Source organism: Anabrus simplex, chromosome 1 (assembly GCF_040414725.1).
Source record: "Anabrus simplex isolate iqAnaSimp1 chromosome 1, ASM4041472v1, whole genome shotgun sequence".
Classification (NCBI taxonomy): domain Eukaryota; kingdom Metazoa; phylum Arthropoda; class Insecta; order Orthoptera; family Tettigoniidae; genus Anabrus; species Anabrus simplex.
The window spans coordinates 1,060,185,860-1,060,207,515 of NC_090265.1; the positions used below are offsets into that span (position 1 = coordinate 1,060,185,860).

At 39.3% G+C, this 21,656-nt stretch overlaps 1 protein-coding gene across 1 annotated transcript in view; it reads right to left on the reverse strand.

The window, feature by feature from the left end:
- Nucleotides 1-21,656, reverse strand: part of brun (trafficking protein particle complex subunit brun) — a 179,070-nt gene that overhangs the window by 49,556 nt on the left and 107,858 nt on the right. The window contains exons 13-14 of the mRNA XM_067137108.2: nt 16,114-16,211; nt 15,301-15,518 (exon numbers count right to left, since the gene is read on the reverse strand). Of these exons, the coding sequence (XP_066993209.1) occupies nt 15,301-15,518; nt 16,114-16,211 (316 nt within the window). The remainder of the gene's footprint in view (nt 1-15,300; nt 15,519-16,113; nt 16,212-21,656) is intronic.

The following is a 21,656-nucleotide window of genomic DNA, read 5'->3' on the forward strand; positions in this document are numbered from 1 at the left end:
AACACTGTTTGTTAGGGTTCACAGAAAATTAAATGCTCTTTCAAGTTGCACCTTCTGTCTGCAACCACTGTATTATAGTGGGATAAAGCATCCTCAGTGTCAGCACTGTTTGCTGGGGTCCACAATAAATCAAAATCAAAATTTATCAAATGCAGAGAACTGTGACTGCACTGCAGTTAATGAAGAATGATATTACTTTTCACACCTTCCTTCAGTTGATATTGAATTGCATCTCTGAGGGAACTATAACCAGATCAGATTTTCCTTTTGTGAAAGAACTTTTTTTTTTCTTTTTTTTTTTTTTTGCTAGTTGCTTTACGTCGCACCGACACAGATAGGTCTTATGGCGACGATGGGACAGGAAAGGGCTAGGAGTGGGAAGGAAGCAGCCGTGGCCTTAATTAAGGTACAGCCCCAGCATTTGCCTGGTGTGAAAATGGGAAACCACGGGAAACCATTTTCAGGGCTGCCGACAGTGGGGTTCGAACCTACTATCTCCCAAATACTGGATACTGGCTGCACTTAAGCGACTGCAGCTATCGAGCTCGGTTGTGAAAGAACTGATGCATCAAACAACTTCTCAAGCTCAGCTGCTTTCCCATTATCCAAAATGATATTTTTAGGATACAGAGTTTGAGAAATTGTGAAAAGTTATCGTGGTAAAAATCTTTGACTTCCAGTCTATAGCTTGCACTTCGAAAAATGAGCTGCTTTAATGAAAATGTCCTTGCATGCAGCTTTCTCTGAAGGAGTGAGCTTCACCAAGGCATTATTAGTTGTTGCAGAAAAATTCCCATCAAAAATTGCAGAAGAAGTTACCTCAAGGAATTATGAAGTTTGGGGTACAATAAATGAGACGCCTGATAGTGAGATCCCTTAAGTTCAATATGAAGCTCAATCATCTCAACCGCATGATTGCTGACAAAGACCATACGTGAATGAAGTCTATTCACTTCCTGGACAGTCAGATCCTTTAGGTAGTTAATGCCACAGTTGTTAAAATCTTTCATTTCAGACAACTTGAAAAATGTAACAATATGTTGAAAGTATCAATTTAAATAGGAGACAAAACCAGCTGCTCCACCGAGTAAGAACAGGTGAAGGAAAAAGCTTTGCCTCCTTTGAATCCCCACACTGAGACTTTAAAAAGTGTAAATACTTGATATTTATGTTTTCTTGTATTCAAAAGTGCTTAAAATCAGACATCACTGTTCTCCAACAATTACCAGCTAAGCTAAGTTTATGTGCCCAGTAGTGCACATACTTAAGACAATCCCCTATAACCAATCATACTGTTTTAGAAGAGAGGGTCGTATATGGAGCCGTTGCCTACAAGATACACAAGGCCGGTAAATACAGCACACTAGACTCGTCCTCGAGATACTTCCGGCAAGTGCCGCTAGAGTTCTCTTTACTGTTCTGTCTCGCCCGCTCATTATAACACGTTCGAATATGAAAAACTATAAAAATTCATTAAAACTAGTAATTTCAGAAGGCAGCAAACAGATATGAGATCAAAGATAGACCAAGAGCAATTGTTTGACTTATTTTCTACAACGTATTTCTTACAATATGCTTAAACAAAATAAGTAATTTACGAAAGAAGCAGAGAAATCTGATAGCGAGTTTGTCACTTCTTCCCGATTCCTTTAATTGTGCCTCAGAGTATCCGATAAGCGGATCGAGATTGCGGTCATAAATAACTTTGGGTTTAATCGCCCTTTCACCAATTATCAGCGATCCAATCTTTTCCTCCGCACATCCGATATTTTGACATTCGTATTGAAGCTGCTGTTTGGTGAGCGATGTTATGCCTATCGTGCAAATATTTAGCGTTGTTTCACTGTATTTCTCTTTTTTCTTCCCGTAAAATTAAATTTGTGTTCGCCTTTGTGGTGTAGTAGTTAGTGTGATGAGCTGTCACCCCCGGAGGTCCGGGTTCGATTCCCGGCCCTGCCACGAAATTTGAAAAGTGGTACGAGGGCTGGAACGGGGTCCACTCAGCCTCGGGAGGTCAACTGAGCAGAGGTGGGTTTGATTCCCACCTCAGTCATCCTTGAAGTGGTTTTGCGTGGTTTCCCACTTCTCCACCAGGCAAATGCCAGGATAGTACCTAACTTAAGGCCACTGCCGCTTCCTTCCCTCTTCCCTGCCTGTCCTTTCCAATCTTCCCATCCCTCCACAAGACCCCTGTTCAGCATAGTAGGTGAGGCTGCCTGGGCGAGGTACTGGTACCCTCCCCAGCTGTATCCCCCGACCCAAATTCTGGTGCTCCAGGACACTACCCTTGAGCGGTAGAGGTGGGATCCCTCGTTGAGTCCGATGGAAAAACCGACCCTGGAGGGTAAACGGATGAAGAAAGAAGAAGAAAATTAAATTCGTTCTAACAGGAATAAAGCTCCTAAATGACCAATTTTAACATGCTTTTCAATTTGGTCTGCTTTTTGGTCAAGTTCAGATACCGTAAAACTTTTTTTTTTTCTGATTTCATTACCCGTATTCTACTTCTCAATTTACAGATTTTTTTTCTGTAATCTAGTATTTAATTTTCTCATCCGTATATTTTTTTAGATTTAACACCGGGCGAGTTAGCCGTGCGCGTAGAGGCGCGCGGCTGTGAGCTTGCATCCGGGAGATAGTAGGTTCGAATCCCACTATCGGCAGCCCTGAAAATGGTTTTCCGTGGTTTCCCATTTTCACACCAGGCAAATGCTGGGGCTGTACCTTAATTAAGGCCATGGCCGCTTCCTTCCAACTCCTAGGCCTTTCCTATCCCATCGTCGCCATAAGACCTATCTGTGTCGGTGCGACGTAAAGCCCCTAGCAAAAAAAAAAAATTAGATTTAACAGAGATACTCGTAAACTTTCCTTGATATAGAAACAAGACTTATATTCCTTTTTCGTTTCGGCTGACGTATGAAGATATGGTATGTTCATCGTTATCTGAATCGGAACTTTTACTAAATTTTGATGGCAATACATCATTTTTGGGAGCTGGACGCTTCCTGCATTTGACATTTTCCTGTTTGTGAACAGGATACACAATGAAAACAGAAGGAAATTTGATTGATGTGCTTACTCTGAAATCTGTTTTATGAGAAGAATTGCTAGGTACCTAAAGAGATCCTACTATATCACCTTACCTAGAAATAGTTTGCTTCCATTTCTCCCTTAAACCGCACTCGGAAGGGTAACTATGGAACGTCAATTTTCATGCTTTTTTAGTGTCATGAGAAATACAGAGAGGTACACAACAGTGCACCTTCTTCTCAACCTCACAGACAATCACCGATAGAAACAATATTCACAGTAAATTACACAAATTCAACCTAGCATCATAAATACTCTGCATATCACAATGTTAAAGTCCGCCAAGAACAGAACGGAAACCTGACATCTAGCAGCCAAACCGTGAACACGGTTGGGCCGCTTTTTCAGCGACAAATTAGTAGCTATGTCCCGGCCTTGTATATCTTGTAGGCAACGATGGAGCATTGTTACTGACAAAGATTTTGAAGACCGGGCGAGTTGGCCGTGCGGTTAGGGGCCCGCAGCTGTGAGCTCACATCCGGGAGATAGCGAGTTCAAATCCCACTGTCGGCAGCCTTGAAGATGGTTTTCAGTGGTTTTCCATTTTCACACCATGCAAATGCTGGGGCCGCTTCCTTCCATCTCCTAGCCCTTTCCTATCTCACTGTCGCCATAAGATCTATCTGTGTCGGTGCAATGTAAAGCCACTAAAAAAAAAACTTTCATGGCATCATACGATATATTGTAGGTTTGTAGTGCATCCAGGACAGCACAGGAGCAGTTCATAGCATTTCCTGCTTCGAGATAATTCACTGCAGCAACAAACAACTTCCATTCAGATTTGGTTAAAATGTGGAAAACAATTACAGAAACAATGCACCATTATGTCAGTAGTTTCGACTCATAACATGTTTATTTGATTCCTAACTACAGCTTCCATTGTCAGTCTATGGTGATCAGAGGCAACTTCTAGAAAAATTAAAGAATAATTTTTAGAATTTCAACAACAAAAGAATCTAGCAATAATTACAAAAACACCCCGTTCTGTCAGTAGTGGTGCTGCTCTGGTAACCATGACGCACCAATCCCAACATGGCACATGGTGATGTTGAAAGAAGGTATGATCCTTGGATCTAAATAAGCCAAGGAATTGAATCCTGGACCAAAACTTGATGTCTCATAGGGAGACTGCTTTCGACTGCTTTTACTAACTCATCTAATCTAATCTGTCACTTCATTTGGTTTGTCCAGATCATAACCTAACCTACCACTGCCATTTAGTTTGTTCAGATCATAACTTCGAGATTGCTATCATTTACTTACAACAGTTCTGTTCACTGTGTCTGCTCACCACAATGTTGTACTTAACATCCCAGATTTATAGTAATACTGATTGCGAGGTTCAATTGGGTACATTTTATTTTCCTAGTAAATATTCATCATGTAGAGTTCTCACACATGCCAGCTCTTCATTCAAAAACTCAGTAATCCATGCTTGCAACTCTTGGTTGTGAACTTTGCCAATGGGATATTTGCTTTTGTAAACACTCCAACTGTTTCTTGCCGCTTTGTTAAGTGCTCTTCACTGTTAACATGTTTTATAATATTATCCTTTTCCCATGCAACTCTTCAATTACAAAATTTGCAAACACTGTCAATGAATCTGTGGCATATAAACTTTCATTTGGATATTGCTGAGCCCTCTCATGGGCATTTATAGCCATGAGGCCCATAACCTCAACAAATAAGGCAGATTTATTCTCTTCACCTTGTGCACGATGAAGATTAAACAGGAATTATGGGAGTGGAAACACACACCTCACGTCATGTCTCATGCCAATATATTTGCATTTTCAGTTGAAATTTGCATTAAAATATGCGGCTATTGCAAAATGCAAAATTTTCCCGTCCTTAATTATTGTTATTCATAACATTTATAACCTTTCACGTTCTGTGAGAAAAAATAACAACTCCCAAAGAATGTTTGAAAATTTCAGAAGATGAAATTAATCCATTCAAAAAAAATAAAAGAGAAGATATCACTAAAACATCTTGGGTTAGCATCTTCAGATTTAAACTCCATATTTATCAACAAGAATGAGATAAGAGAGCAAATTGATAATTGTGGTAGTTCAAGTAAAAAAATAAAAAACAGGGAAAAAATCTACATTCGCTGAACTGGAGAATATCCTTTTCATTTTGTACCAGAAAGCAAGGGCTTCCAATGTCTCAATAGATGGAACCATATTACGAGATTGATAGCTACAAGATTGAACACCAGTAATCAGGAAATAGTGGGTTCGAGCCCCACTGTCGGCAGCCCTGAAGATGGTTTTCCGTAGTTTCTCATTCTCACACCAGGCAAATGCCGGGGCTGTACCTTAATTAAGGCCATGGCTGTTTCCTTCCAATTCCTAGGCCTTTCCTATCCCATCGTCACCGTAAGACATACCTGTGTCGGTGCAACATAAAGCAAATAGCAAAAAAAAAAAAAAAAAAGATTGAACACTGATAATTTAGCTGCATCAAATGGATGGACTGCTCGATTTAAAGAGTGACAGGGACAAGTCTTCAAGAAGACTTCCAGAGATAGTGTATCTGTGGAAATGGTAGGTAAGGACCTGTGGTTCAAGAGACTGCCATCACTGCTGGAGGGGTACGAGCTGCATGACATATATAACAGGGATGAGATCAGAAGATTTTTACTATGTCCACCTGGACATAACACTTGCACTGCAGGGTGAATCTTGCCACAGGAGAAAATGTTTGAAAGATCAACTGACTGTTCTGCTGTGCATGAGCAGTGATAAGAAAGTGCCAGTCATAGCGAAAAAGTGATTAAAACTACATTGTTTTAAGAACACGCAAAAAAAAAAAAAAAAAAAAAAAAAAAAAAAACCAAAAAAAAAACCCGCCCATGAAATACCATGCAAACAAAAAAAGTTTAGATGGCCACTGAAAACTTCTCACAATTTTTAAGGTCATTTGATGCCTCTAAGGGTGGACAAGGAAGAAAAGTTGTGCTCTATGTAGATAATATTGCTGCTCATCGACAAGATACGCAATTTCTTCGTAATATGAAAGTTGTGCCTTATCTTACAATTTTTTTATTATTTTCCTTTACATTGCACTAACACAAATAGGTCTTATGGTGATGATGGGATAGGAAGGGACTAGGAGTGGGAAGGAAGTGACCATGGCCTTAATTACGGTACAGCCTCAGCATTTACCTCGTGTCAAAATGGGAAACCATGAAAATCCATCTTCATGGCTGCCAACAGTGGGGTTCGAACCCACTATCTCCCAAATGCAAGCTGACAGCAGTGTGACCCAAACTGTGCAGCCACTGGCTCAGTTCCATACAAATTGTACCAGTGTGTTGCAACCTCTTGATCTTGGGATAATAAAATCTTTCAAGCAACTGTATCATAAGCACCTAGTGCTGTGTGCTTGATGGATGCTGGGAAAGAAATGAACAAGAAAATCAATCTTTTACAAGAGATCCATTTCACAGTGGCAGCATGGCAGCAGGTGTCCCAACTTACTGCAGTAAACTGTTTCCACAAAAGTGGTTTCAACTATCAGCTACGCCTGGCAAAAATAGAGAGCACTGAAAATCTCTGTGCTAGTGGTGAAGATAGGGATGGAAGTGATATCTTTAATGAAGAGTGGAAACAAATAAGGAGTGAAAATGATGCTGTCCCCATAGATTTTGAAGACCATGTGCTGGCTGATTCTGATGTAGCCACATGTGGAGTGGAAGCAAATGAAGGGCTATATGATGAGTGGGGAGTGATGAAGGGGCAGAAGAAAATGTGAGCCCCAGGTTGTCCTGAGTTTTGTTGAAGTTCATGCCTTCTTAGCGAAGATGAAATCCTTCATGCAGTGGCATGATATCAATAATCTTGAAGAAGAGAACATTATGCAGGCAGAGAAGGCTTTTTTTGTGTCTGAAATGCAAAGCTTCGAACAAACAAAAACAATTAATGACTTTTCCTAAAAAGTTTAAGTAATGAAATGACAGAGGTATGAAAATATACCATTATTCTTTCTGTTCTTTTTTTTTGTTTTGTTTATACAAATTGCTTTACGTTGCACCGACGCTGATCGGTCTTATGACGATGATGGGAGAGAAAAGGGCTAGGAGTGGAAAATAAGCGGCTGTGGCCTTAATTAAGGTACAGCCCTAGCATCTGTCTGGTGTGAAAATGCGAAACCACGGAAAACCACCTTCAGGGCTGCCGAGAGTGGGGTTCAAACCCACTATCTCCTGAATGCAGGCTCACAGCTGCACGCCCCCAACTGCACGGTCAACTTTTTTAAAAAACTGAAATTATACGCATTAAAATTAGCATTCTGTAGAATAAAAATTACTTAAAATATCAATTACTACCTGTAACCTGTTTTGATATTTTATTAGGCCAATTTGAGAGACATAAATGAAATAAAAATATTATGCCAATATAATTCATTCATGGTGTGGGTTACTGTACTCTCATCCTAGTTCGTAAACCATGGGCAACCGCCGAGCGGCCTAGTAAGTGATCCCAAGAGTCGGGATATTAGTTCTTACGGAATGGGAGTGGGCATCTCAGACATATTCTGAGTCGTGGCCTTCCTTGTGCTCAGACGGCTAGGGCTAGACAATTCACCATGGTCTCTAACCCGTTAGAGGAGAGATCCTCACTTGGACTATGTGTACGTAGGGTAGCATCCTGCTTCATGAATTTACCGAACTCAGAACATTTTAAGCAAGCCTCGGACCTATGGGACTAACAGAGTCCCACTCCAATTTGATAGGCGAGGGACTCCTTGGAAACAACTTGGCAAACGAAATGGAATTCAATGGGGAACTATCAATATTTATGGGGCTTATGGAAGAAAGAAAGTAGAACTGGCTGAGTCAGCAAAGAGGATGTATCTGCATGTGCTAGCAGTAAGAGATATTCAGGTAAGGGGAGATACGAGCAAAAGATAGGAGATTATAAAGAGTACTTGAAGAGTGTCAAAAAGGGAAGGGCAGAGTCCTTTTTTTTTTTTTTTTTTTTTTTTACGTCGCACAGACACAGGCAGGTCTTATGGCGACGATGGGACAGGAAGGAGCTAGGAGTGGGAAGGAAGCGGCCGTGGCCTTAATTAGGTACAGCCCCAGCATTTGCCTGGTGTGAAAATGGGAAACCGCGGAAAACCATCTTCAGGGCTGCCGACAGTGGGGCTCGAACCCACTATCTCCCGAATACTGGATACTGGCCGCAATTAAACGACTGCAGCTATCGAGCTTGGTAGGGCAGAGTCTGGGGTAGGGCTGTTTATCAGGAATACTATTGCACGCAACATAGTTTCTGTCAGGCACGTAAACAAGCGAATGAAGTGGGTAGATTTGGCAGTTAGAGGAATTAGGACGAGAATTATCTCAGTGTATTCAACATGTAAGGGTGCATTTTAGGATAAAATTGACAATATATATGAAGCACTAGTGACATCGTAGTCAAGGTCAAGAGCAAGAATAGAATAGTGCTAATAGTCTATTTCAATGCGAGAGTCGAAAATAGAACTGAAGGATACAAAAGGGTGATTGGTAAAATTGGGGAAGATATGGAAGCTAATGGGAATGGGACGCGTTTGCTGGACTTTTGTGCTAGTATGGGTTTAGCAGTTATGAATACATTCTTCAAGCATAAGACTACTCATTGCTACACATGGGAGGCTAGGGGTACCAGATCCATAATAGACTATATCTTAACCAACTTCAAATTCAGGAAATCTGTTAGGAATGTAGAAGTTTTTCAGGGATTTTTCGATGAAACAGACCACTATCTGATCTGTAGTGAACTAAGTACCTCTAAGCCTAAGATACAGAAAGTGCAATCTGTCTGCAAATGAATAAGGGCAGAAAATCTCCAGGACAAGAAAATTATACAGAAGTACATGGATGTAATTAGTAGGAAGTTCCGAACAGTGGACAGAAAGCAGGTTCAGGATATAGAGAGAGAATGGGTGGCATACATGGATATGTAGAACCAACAGCAAGGGGATGCCTAGGAACAACTGTGTGTAAAGATGGGAAAAAGCTAACATCTTGGTGGATTGATGAAGTGAGAGCAGCTTGTAAACGTAAAAAGAAGGCTTGTCAGAAATGGCTCCAAACAAGGGCTAATGCAGACAGGGAATTGTACATAGATGAAAGAAACAGAACGAACAAATAGTTGCTGAATCCAAAAAGAAGTTGTGGGAAGATTTTGGTAAAAACCTGGAAAGGGTAGGTCAAGCAGTAGGGAAACTTTTCTGGACAGTAATAAAGAATCTCAAGAAGGAAGGGAAAAAGGAAATGAACATTGTTTTGGGTAATTCAGACAAGCTCATAACAGATCCCAGGGAATCACTGGACAGGTGGAGGGAATATTTTGAAAATCTTCTCAACGTAAAAAGATATTCTTGGTGGTGTCGCGAACAACCAAGCTGACGGGGAGGAGGAAAATTATGTTGCTGAAATTACGCTTGAGGGAGTGGAAAGGATGTAAATAGACTCCATTGTCATAAAGCAGCAGGAATAGATGAAATTAGACCTGAAATGGTGAAGTATAGTGGGAAGGCAGGGATGAAATGGCTTCATAGAATAATAAGATTAGCATGGAGTTCTGGTAAGGTACCTTCAGATTGGATAAAAGCAGTAATTGCAAGGGAACAGGAAGGATTGCAACAACTATCGCGGTATCTCACTGATTAGTATACCACGCAAAGTACTCACTGGCAACTTGGAAGGGAGGGTGCGATCAGTGGTTGAGAGGAAGTTGGATGAAAACCAGTGTGGTTTCAGACCACAGAGGGACTGTCAGGATCAGATTTTCCGTATGCGCCAGGTAACTGAAAAAATGCTACAAGAGGAATAGACAGTTTTTATGTTTATGTTTCATAGGTCTATTTTTTGCTAGGGGCTTTACGTCGCACCGACACAGATAGGTCTTATGGTGACGATGGGACAGGAAAGGCCTAGGAGTTGGAAGGAAGCGGCCGTGGCCTTAATTAAGGTACAGCCCCAGCATTTGCCTGGTGTGAAAATGGGAAACCACGGAAAACCATTTTCAGGGCTGCCGATAGTGGGATTCGAACCGACTATCTCCCGGATGCAAGCTCACAGCCGCGCGCCTCTACGCGCACGGCCAACTCGCCCGGTGTCATAGGTCTAGAGAAAGGATATGACAGGTTACCAAGGGAAAAGATGTTCACCATACTGGGGTCTATGGTATTAAGAGTAGATTATTGAAATCAATCAAAGGCATTTATGTTCACAATTGGGCTGCAGTGAGAATTGATGGTAAAATGAGTTCTTGGTTCAGGGCACTTACAGGTACTTACTTGAAAATAGGTGCAATGAGTATGGTATGAAAATTAGCCTTTCAAAGACTAAATTGATGTGAGTAGGGAAGACATTCAACAGAACTAAATGTCAGATTGGTATACAAAGCTGGAACTGGTAGATAATTTCAAGTATTTAGGATATGTGTTCTCTCAGGATGGTAATATAGTAAGTGAGATTGAATCAAGGTGCAGTAAAGCTAATGCAGTGAGCTCCCAGTTGCGATCAACAGTATTCTGTAAGGAGGAAGTCAACTCCCGGACCAAACTATCTTTTACATCAGTCTGTTTTCAGACCAACTTTGCTTTACGGGAGCAAAAGCTGGGTGGACTCAGGATATTTTATTCATAAGTTAGAAGTAACAGACATGAAAGTAGCGAGAATGATTGCTGGTAAAAACAGGTGGGAACAATGGAAGAAGGTTGGTTGGAATGACGGGATAAAGGCTAAGTTAGGAATGAACTCGATGGATGAAGCTATAAGCATAAACCGGCTTCGGTGGTGGGGTCATGTGAGGTGAATAGAGGAGGATAGTCTACCCAGGAGAATAATAGACTCTGTTATGGAGGTTAAGAGAAGTAGCGGGAGACCAAGAAGATGATGGTTAAACTCAGTTTCTAACAATTTAAAGAGAAGAGGTATAGACGTAAATGAGGCCACAGCACTAGTTGCAAACAGAGGATTTTGGCGACATTTAGTAAATTCACAGAGACTTGCAGACTGAACGCTGAAAGGCATAATGGTATATAATGATGATGTATGTATGGATGTATTTATGTATGCCCATATAAACAAACATACATATCCTGTTACAAAAAAAAAAAAAAATTGGCTAAGATGTTTATTTGCTCCTGGCCTCAAAATGGCAGACACTGGTTGGAGATTGATCTGTGTTACTTGGACTTTTTGGCGGGTGATGTTTGATGGGGCAATGGTAACAAATGAGTGACATGCAATGGAAGTAGCCATAAATATGTATGTTGTGTCGTTGTACAATAAATGGTTATCTTTGCGGTAAGCAATAATTTGGTGAATTAGTCCCTTAATAAAACATAAAGTGACCCCAATGTGATTATAACATGTAAAAAGAAGAGTTACAGTAGCATAAGTAAGATTTCTTTGTGAGTGAAAAGTACTGGCACACGCCCCTGGAAAAGATAGTTATACAGTGCTTGAAAAACTATTTGGACATGAAGATCTTTTGACTGAGTATTACGTTACGGAGCTTATTGGGTTAGTCATTCAGATTGTGTCCCATAAGAGACAAGTCAGGAATAGCCACCTTGTATGATACACCAGAGAGCACGTTAAGAGTTTTAGAATCCATAGGTGTAACCAGGGATAAACATGGGTCAATGTTGTTCCCCTTCATAGAATCGTGCTTACCTGAAGATGTCATAAGGATATGGCTCAGAAATCAATTGTCAGTGAATGAAGATTTTATCAATCCACAAAAAGATAAACTAGAGGCTCTTCTTAATTTCTTCAAACTTGAAGTGGAGGGAGAAGAAAGGATAATCTTTGCACAGGCAGGTTTTGATTTATCCAATAGGAAGAAACAACAGAAGGCAAGAGGGAAAATTTTTGAAGACACATCACTACCAACTGCAAGTTCACTGTTCTGTGTGAATGATGGCAAGAAATGAAAGTGTGTGTTTTGCAGTAATTGCATGAGAGTAAGGAATGCCACCCTGCTCAACAAACGGTCTTGGAAAATAAGCATAACAAGGTAGCAAAAGAAAACTGTTGTTTTACAAGTCTAAAGTTAGGACACAGAGCCAAGAATTGCAAGGCACACATTCAATTCCCCTTGCACACTAACCCTCATGTTGTCATGAATCTAAAACACAGAAAGGCAGCGAAAACCAGAGCAATATCTCCATGAACATTCAAAGTGCCACAAAAGAGGTGTTTCTTCAAAGAAAAAGGTCAGAGCATTGATAGATAGTGGATCCCAGAGATCCTACATCTTAGAGAAAACAGCTGAGGGAAAGCGATACAAACCACTGAAAACAAAGACGATGATTCACAAGTTGTTTGCAGGCGCTGAGACCTGTGAGGAAGATGACCATATGTACAATGTAGAGGTGAGCAGCTGTGGTGGTTCATATAGTACAATGTTGATCAACCAGAAGGTCATTTGTGGGAAAATTCCCAAGTTTAAGTTTGGGCCCTGGATGAAAGAGATGAGAGACAGAGAAAGATATGGCTCTCAGATGTGGGAATAGACCCCTCTGACGTGGAAGTTCTTCTAGGAGTTGATGTTGCTAGAAGTCTTTTGATGGATAAAATTGTAACTGTACAAATGTACAATCCCCCGATTTTAGGTTAGGAAATTTTCATAAATAATTCGTAACAAAATAGTGAAAAATCATGTGATTTTGTTTAAGATGTAAGAACTATTATAAGAAGGGTGTGTAGTTAGGAAATATTGAACATGTCATAATCATCATCATCATCATCATCATCATCATCATCATCATCATCATCAATGTCCCACTCCAGTCGCCCGGGTGTGGTTATTGAACATGTGCATAATTATATTTTGTATAACTTTTAATTTGGGTAAGAAATTGTACATATGACATAATAGAGAAGATTGCTCAAGATTGTACAACATGGGAACAGTGACTATATCAGGAAAGAAGGTTAAAGTTGGTTGAAAGTGTTGTAACAAGTGGTTTGAAAACCCAGGGTGGAGTTGAGACACACAACCTGAAGATTGTGGTGTATCCATGTAGATGAACATGTGCTAGCGCTAATTTTATGTATCGGCTGTTCGATAGCCAATACGAAGGTTCCAATTTTGAACAAGGTTAAGTTGACATAGACGCTAGTAAATGTATCAGGGAGAGCGTTGCTACAAGTCAACTTCTGGTGACGTGATCGCAACGTGGGGCAAGGCTTTATAAACTTATGCAAGCGTGTAACTATGTTCATTCTGTGGAATGACTCTAGGTAGGATTCAACTGCTCACTCATTCTCTGGTTGAGTCGTCGTTCATTAACGTGTTCATTCCTCTCTGAAATAATGTACATTGTATGGTGGTTTATATGTGTAATCTGGAGCTAATGTGTTCTTTTGCACAGAAATGATTGTTGCTAGATGAAATAGTAGGTAAAATGATCATTGCTTGGCCTTGCTTTGATTGATTCAACGTGGCATTCGTTCATTGATTCTACAGTAGTCATTCTACATTGCGAAGTTGTATCGATAGATTTACATAGTACAGTGAGGTGGCTTGATTTTTACCTCATACAGTTATAGTACATGGTAACTTTATTCCAGGGTGATGGTGTTAATTTGTTCATGCAAAGGAGGTTAAGAATCTCATCCGTACAAAATCATTAATCTGAGACTTGGCCTTCAAAACTATGTACATATGTCTGTGAACCAGGAAGGAGATTCAGGTATATTCATGTCCCAGAGCTAAGCAGTGGGGCATACCAACCTTTGTAGATAGTTCTTGGAAGCTAGGAAGACTCAAGGACTCAGTTTGATAAGGAGGATTGAGTAATTAAGGTTAGGGATGACCTTAGCAAATAAGGGCATCTAAGTGTAAGAAAGTCATTGCACTTATCCTTACCAGATAGAAAATGGAATTCTAATAGCATCAGACAGTGCCTATTGGACTATTACATTTGAGGGATGTATTATAAGTATAAATATATATCAAAACTGAGTGTAGCTAATTTGTAGGTATACTGAACATCTGTTGTTAGCCAATTTTGGAGATATAATTTACGAGTTGGGTTAAGAGGCAAAATTGGTTGATATCATCAGATAATGATTGTTGTTGTTGATGTTTAGTTTTTGTTTCGTTTTTGGAGTATTGCTGTATTTTAATGCGAGCCCAAATGGTCTTATGGTTTTAAAGGATATATTGCCAGCCGGGAAATCGTACAAGGGTGAGGGATGGGGGTCATAGTAGTGCGTTGCTATGCATATGGACGCGAGATACTTTATCTCCTCGTCATAAGAAAGTTTGATAAGCTACAATGTTTTAAGGGCGTCGGGCACTTTCCATGCCAGTACAAAGCATCTAAAAATGCAAACAGTACAGAGATCCAAAAAACAATGCATTTGCACATGGGAACTGGCATAATTTATCCTCGTCTTTGAATTGCACGATTTTTTTCTTTCACTGCGTGAGGTTATGTTTGTCAGTGATTTATCCAAGTGCATTATTTGAGCATTGTAAATGCACCTTGTTGGATACATTTCGGAAATAGTTTTCTCTATGGCATTTGAAAGGTTTAAACTGTGAATCGAGGTGATTGCATGTATTAATGGGTCTTAGAATACTTTGTGACGTGGCAAGTGTTTACATTTCTGAAGTACGAGAGAAGTGCCATGGAGGGAAATCGTACAAGGATAGAGTCATAGGAAAGTTCTATTTTAAGGGCATTGGGTACTTTTTCTGTAAATACAAGGCATCTAAAATGCATACAGTTATAGTAATCCAATTAATAAAGCACTTGCACATGGGAGCCAGCATAGATTTCTCGTCTTTGAATCGTGCTTTCTTTTTTCTTTCTTTCATTGCGTGTTTACCAGTGAGATATCCGAGTGCATTATTTGAATACTGTAAATGCACCTTCTTGGATACATTTTGGAAATAGTTCTTTTCTTCATGGCATTTGAAAGGTATAAACTGTGAATCAAGGTTAACTGCATGCAGTAATGGGCGTTAGAATATTTTGTAACGCGGCAAGGGTTGGTACTTCTGAATTGTGAATTGGCAGTTAATTCGAAATCACGTAATTCGAAGTCCGATTTTTGAGTCCCAACGACTTCGAATTAACGAGGTTTTACTGTAATTTGTATGTGAATATGCTGGAAAGTGAAACATATTTTCATTTTTAAGAACCTAAACCTCAAAGAGATTTTGATTTCATCTAGGAGAAATGTACCATTCTCAACAGGTGATAAGAAGTCAGCAACAGAGTAAAGGTAGATGGTAAAACTCGCCGTCGCTCCTGGTTGTAGTGGTAACTGTGCTTGAAGATTTTCCTGACTCCATTGAAACACCTGCTGTTGGACTGATGGTTCTAGAGCAGACTGAACAGACACTTCCAGCATCTCAATGGGTTGCTCGCCTATATTACTCAGGGTCACACTGCACTCTGCACTGTAAAACAAGATTCATAAGTAAGGACTCATCACATGAAAGATTATGTCAGAAAGTAAGGTTCAATATTATGAATGTAATTTTGTATCATTTCTGCTCATACTGGCTTCATACCACCAAACAAAGGCAAGTTTTCCAAATCTCAACCATGTTTCTATTCTAAATTGCAGACAAGAAAAAGACTTCATGCTTAAGCACAGTAAAATTTGACACCTGGCAAGCTGAATGTTATTTACATTCAAAATTGTGAACAAAAGTAATTTGATTATTCAATGTTTAACTCATTCACTTCTTGAGGAAAGCTACTGTGACATGTGTTTTGCAAGATCTGAAACCTATCTACATACAAGAACAATTGAGGAGCAATCCATAATTGCAGGAAGTCATTGATTCATTCAGTAAATATAATGGCTGAGAGGATCTGCCATGCTGACCATGCATTTCCTTATAATCTGCAGTCCTTCAGACTGAACATCAGTCACTTGATAGGTCGCGGTCCTTCAGGACTGTAGCACTATGGGATTTGGTATTTTAAATGCAATATTATGCAATCAACATATGGTTTTATTCTATGTTCTTACAGCTCTGAACTTACCTCTCACCAGCATACAGAGAGATGCCACCACTAGTCACCACATGGGCTGCACCCCCCAGTGAGCTGAAGGATGTGCTCTTTGGTAAAGATGTGGACACCTGAAATACAACATGTAATATCATCAAAAGAAATGTAAACAAACAGGATAGGGGAATATAAAATGGTAAATAATTATATATGTTAAAGTGAAATATCTGTTGCTTGAAACATTTTCTGACATATTGTAATGATGTGTACATCCACAGTGTACACCTACCTATTTTTCCATTCTCCCAGTTTGATTGAATAAAATAAGGTATGGTTTGGAAAAACATTCTTAAAGGACTGAACAGAGTTATTCAAAGATGAGACATTTATGTCAATCACTTCTTCAATCAGGTAGAAGTTAATCAAACCATTGTTCTATCTTGATACATTTCTTGTCTTATTATAATTTCCCAATTTTCTCCTCTAGATTTTAGATCTTCTTTGATCTGATCTAGCCACCTCTTCCTGGGTCATCCAATTGGTCTTTTACCCTGTACACTCCTATCCAAGTATTGTCTTTGTGTTTGGCCTCTCCATCATCCTTTTCACATGGCCAAAACACTTTGAGACATGCAGCATACCTTCACTCTACCATTAAAAGGCAAACCTGCACCTCTTCTCTGACATCCTCATTCCTAAACTTCTAGTCTTTACCATGGCTGGCCATAGAAACTTCATTTTGCATACTTGTAATTTGCTCAGCTCCGTTATTAATTATGCAGCACTCCAGATAAGTCTTATTTATTAGTGCAGTAAGTAAAATAAATATTATGGAATTCAATGAGATCTTATTTTGTTGGTGAATATATGGCGAGGCATTGTGATCTTCAAATTAACTCAGATATGGTAGATTCTCGTGAATTAATGATATATTTGAGTTGAAATGCAGGGATGATAGGCAGTCATCTGTGTACCGTGGAAAACTTTCTCCTGCCCCTTTTCTTGTTTATATGGCCTGGCCGTTCTCGTATTATGCTTGCAAGCTGTGTTTGTCAACTGTCTTATCTTAATTTGTATGTGTTTGAATGTATGTTTTATCTGGCTTCTATTCGTCCCTACCCACAATAAAGTAATTTTTTCCCCTTGTCACGCATGGCTCCAGGGTAACTGGGAATGTCTTCCCACTCTGGAGTGTTTGCCTTGTCCTCCCTCTCTTGCCTCCATGCCCCACGGCCAAGCCCCATGCCCCTTGTGGCTGTCCAATGAAAGAGGAGTCGCTTTAAAACGTGACCTGGTCCGCTCTCGGGCACGTTGTCGGCTAATTGTGCTCGGTGTCATTCTTGGTGTCGAGCTGAACACTGCACATTGAGGGCTAGTCCCGCAGCGGCTTCAACTGGGCAATCTCGGGTGTGGAGGTAAGAAAGCGAGACCTTTACTTTTCCCCTGTGCAATATAGATGTTGGGAAGGGCTTGAGGTAGTTGAAAAGGATTTTATTCACTATGTGTAAATGTACTTTGTACAAATGAAGCCTGTCAGGTTAAAACTTAAGGGCTAAGGCCCGGGTTCGATGTAAGCCAAGCCTTGTTAAGATTCAAGCATTATGTATTTCTGTCTGCTTGGACTTATATTTCCTTTAGGTACTTTTATCTTTATTGAATTGAAGGACAAATAAATGTAAATATGGTTAAACTGATCTTATACTGTACTTACATATTAACTTTCGAACACTTGTAATTAACTTTGGTAGAAGACTATACGCTTCTCGTATGTTTACTCTGTCGAAGTATGAAAGGTGCTAGTGTATCTTGGGAAGCCTTAGGTTTTTCTTATTACCTTTGCTGTGTTTAGCCCTGGGCTTGTTCTTACTTTCTTGTTATATGAAGTGTTTTTAACTAGATGGTTAACACGTTCACGGACGCTCGGATATCGGCAACCATTACCGTGGTACCGTAATACTTTTTTTGTTTAAAGGAGTTCATTTCTGTGTCCTTATGCATTTTAGATTAGGCATTATTTTAATTATTTCAATATTATTTATATGCATATGAGCCATGACGCATATGCTGCATCAGTGGCACTACCGATGAGCTTTTCTCGCCTTTGGTGCCGTTTGACACAGCATGTGCGTCATGACTGGTAATGAAGTGGAATGAGGAAAATAATGTCTTGTTCAATTGTCAAACCTCTTTACAACAGAAAAATAAGTTTTCGAACATTTCACACAAAAATACTGTGCAGTAGAATCTTATTATTGCTGTGTGAACAATGTATACTTACATTACTTCATAAGCTGTACAATGTAACTAGTCAATGCAGTGTGCTACTTTTCAGTGACATTTTCTCACAAATATAACTCTTCTGCGAATGCGTTACATTCAGTGACAATGTTATTCAGCAGGTTGTCATCTGCAAGCAAGCGAAAATAATCAATAGGTTTCGCGTCACTTGGCAGTGGAACCATCATTCCCGGCCGACCAATAAAGTTTATTTGTATCATTGAGGACGAATCTGACTTCAAGAAATGACCCCTGAAATACTGCCCATGTAATTTGGCGGGAGATTTGGAGATGAGATATTACTTACGTCTTCCTCATCTTCTGTAATGTGAGAATCGGGAGTACACGCTCGACACACACACATCCGTGATTCAAATTCTCACTCAGGTGGCTACAGTCACTTTTCATATTATCATCACTGTCGTCACTATCAATGCTGTCACTGTCACTAGCGTTCAGGAGAGCTTCCAGACTATCATCATTAATTGCAAATCGCCCATTTATCCTGCTAAGAAAGTGAGAAAGTTCTGAAACTTCACTGTTCTCTCTTGACATCACAGAAATGTATGCCGAATTGTAATGGCTACAGAGACTAACTAACAATTGATCTTATGCCTGGATGGCACATATGTTTAATAACACTTTAACAATGCACAGATAAGAAGTCTGTTTGTTTACATACATATTGGCGGAAATATGAGCTTTAAAATTCGGCGCGGAGTGTGACGCATGTGTGTCATCATCGGCACTGAGTGAAAGTGGAGTCATGACGCATATGTGTCATCACTGGCGAACGTGTTAATGCCAGATTTTTCTAGAATTACCGGGTTCAAACTTGTTATCGAGCTGAATATTGTGAAATTATGAAGGCTTTTTTTATGAGGGCTGGACCCCTCTGTTATGTATTACTACGTTAATCGGTTAGATATGTAAGAAAACTTGTCAGATTGTAAGACTATGCAAACGCTTGTTGTATCCTTCTTATTCTATTTTAAGGCATATAGTTATGAAGTAAAGAAAGTAGTCCCTTTCATTAAAAGAAATTTTGGGCATTATTATCGTGCCTTCCACTCCAGCTCCTAAGGCCCTCTGCTCTTTCGAAAAAGCTACTGGGTAAATTGCTGGTACAATCTGTATAACATAACCAATCCTTGGCTAGGATATATGTGAAGTGTATAACATGAAGTGCTATCACAGTGACATTTAATCAAATGATGAGGTCATTATATATGAATTATAAGATCAATAACAATATAATAGTTAAGATTATAGGTGAGTAAGGGTTAATGTCTTGTAAAATGGAGATCATACAGTGCCGTATGAAGATCATAATTGGATTATATGAGGATATGAGAATAATATGAAGTGAAACAGAGATTGATTGAGAAGAAATGGATTAATCAAGTGGATAAATGATGGTTACAGAATTCTATGCGTCAAGTTAAGGTATATATGAAGGTTATTTGCAAATGAAAGAAAAAATATGATATTGAGATATGAAACAAGTGATATATATGAATCTTGAATGAATATGAAGAAGAAGAATGAATGTGATATGTATTGTTTCGTCGGTAAGGAAGAAAATAATTTGTTGTGTAGGTAAAAATAAGAAGGTTGATGCAATCCAGGTTTAGTATTGCACTTGATATCATGATGTGTGATAGTTGATAGGTAATCCATATCCAACATGTATGAAAACGTATTATGAAGGTTATAGAGAGTTAAGGCACTAGTAAATTATCGAGATCATTCACTGTAGGAAAAGATCTCTACCATAATGATAATTATTTGATGAACAAGTACATGGCACTTATTTAATCTTATGCACAAGTATGACAAGTTTCTCATGTATAATTCCAGAAGGCAATGAATGATAGTGTCTTCATGAATAATACTCTATAGCTATTTTAATAAATAACAGTACGTGAGGTGTTGGAATTTAATTAATTACTTCATGACAGATTTTTGAGACGCATTTATAAAATTAATCTAATTTGTAAGATTTATGAGCTGTAACTGTCAGTCGAGCTGGCAACAAGAATGACACGATCTTGCCACATACAGCATAAGGAGACATTTCTAACAACTCCATTTCCTCAGTCGATATCATTCTTCCGTCTAAAAGTTAGTATTTCGTGAGTCTGCCACCCAACCACCATTAAGACAGTGGCCGACACAACACCTCAAATACTTTGGAACTATCGCTGATCTAACTATCCTTATTATTCCCTTATTCTCTAAACCATTACAGTGTGCAAATTAGGTTGCCAGTCAACAATAGACAGCTTTTTAAAATAGCATGTACCAAGGGCTTGGCTACAATATAACTCACAGCTGTTTCAATTCCACAATCTGTCGATGTGCCTTTTGTAAAGACGACTTCAACTTACAAAAATACGACCATGATTACAGAAACATCAAGAGGTTTTATAACATCCTTCGAATACAATTAATAGATGTTATCAGACATCAAACATTGTAATTAGCATCCAGACAACTTCCACTTAAATCTTCATCCTGTGACCGTACATAGTGTCTTAATATGGTGTTTATTTTACATCAAGTGTTAGTGTATTGTACATAGTGTCTTTTTTAAATTTTTATAAATGCTATTTTTTTGGGGCGTCGATCCATGTGGATCTTTTGCCCTTACTGGCACCATATTGTATGAACCTGTGTGTAATTGGAATGGCAGTAGTGTGGAATGTTGTGTGTGAGGAAAGAAAGATTAAGGACGTCACAAACACCCAGTCCCCAGGCCAGGGATATTAATCATTACAATTTAAAAACCCTGACCTGGCCGGGAATCAAACCCAGGGCCGCCGGGTGACAGGCGGACGACATGTTGCCCCCTGAACCGCAGGGCCGGACGACATAGTGTCTTAACGTGTGTTTGATTTTGCATCAAGTGTTCATGTATTCTTTAAACATTGTTTCATAAGGCTGAGAGTGCCTAACCACATGATAATTATTTTAATAGGTGCCAACGCCAGATATCTTACGAATTATTTCAAAGACTCTTTTAAGAACTCCACTAAATCTTGTTTACCTGTCAGTAAAGGACCATCACATTGTATTTTTAACTCAACTACTATTTTAGTTATAGGATGGTCTAATATGAATGTAGGATCCCGATGACAATTGATTTTGAGGCTGAGAGATAGGCTGACGATACCCACAACAAAGGCAAAACATGTCCCAATTTAAGTGTCATGCTTAAGTTATAAACATTCTCACGAATGTACTGTATTGAATAGGTTGACCAGTTCAATAAACTTAATTGTTTCAAATTATCATCC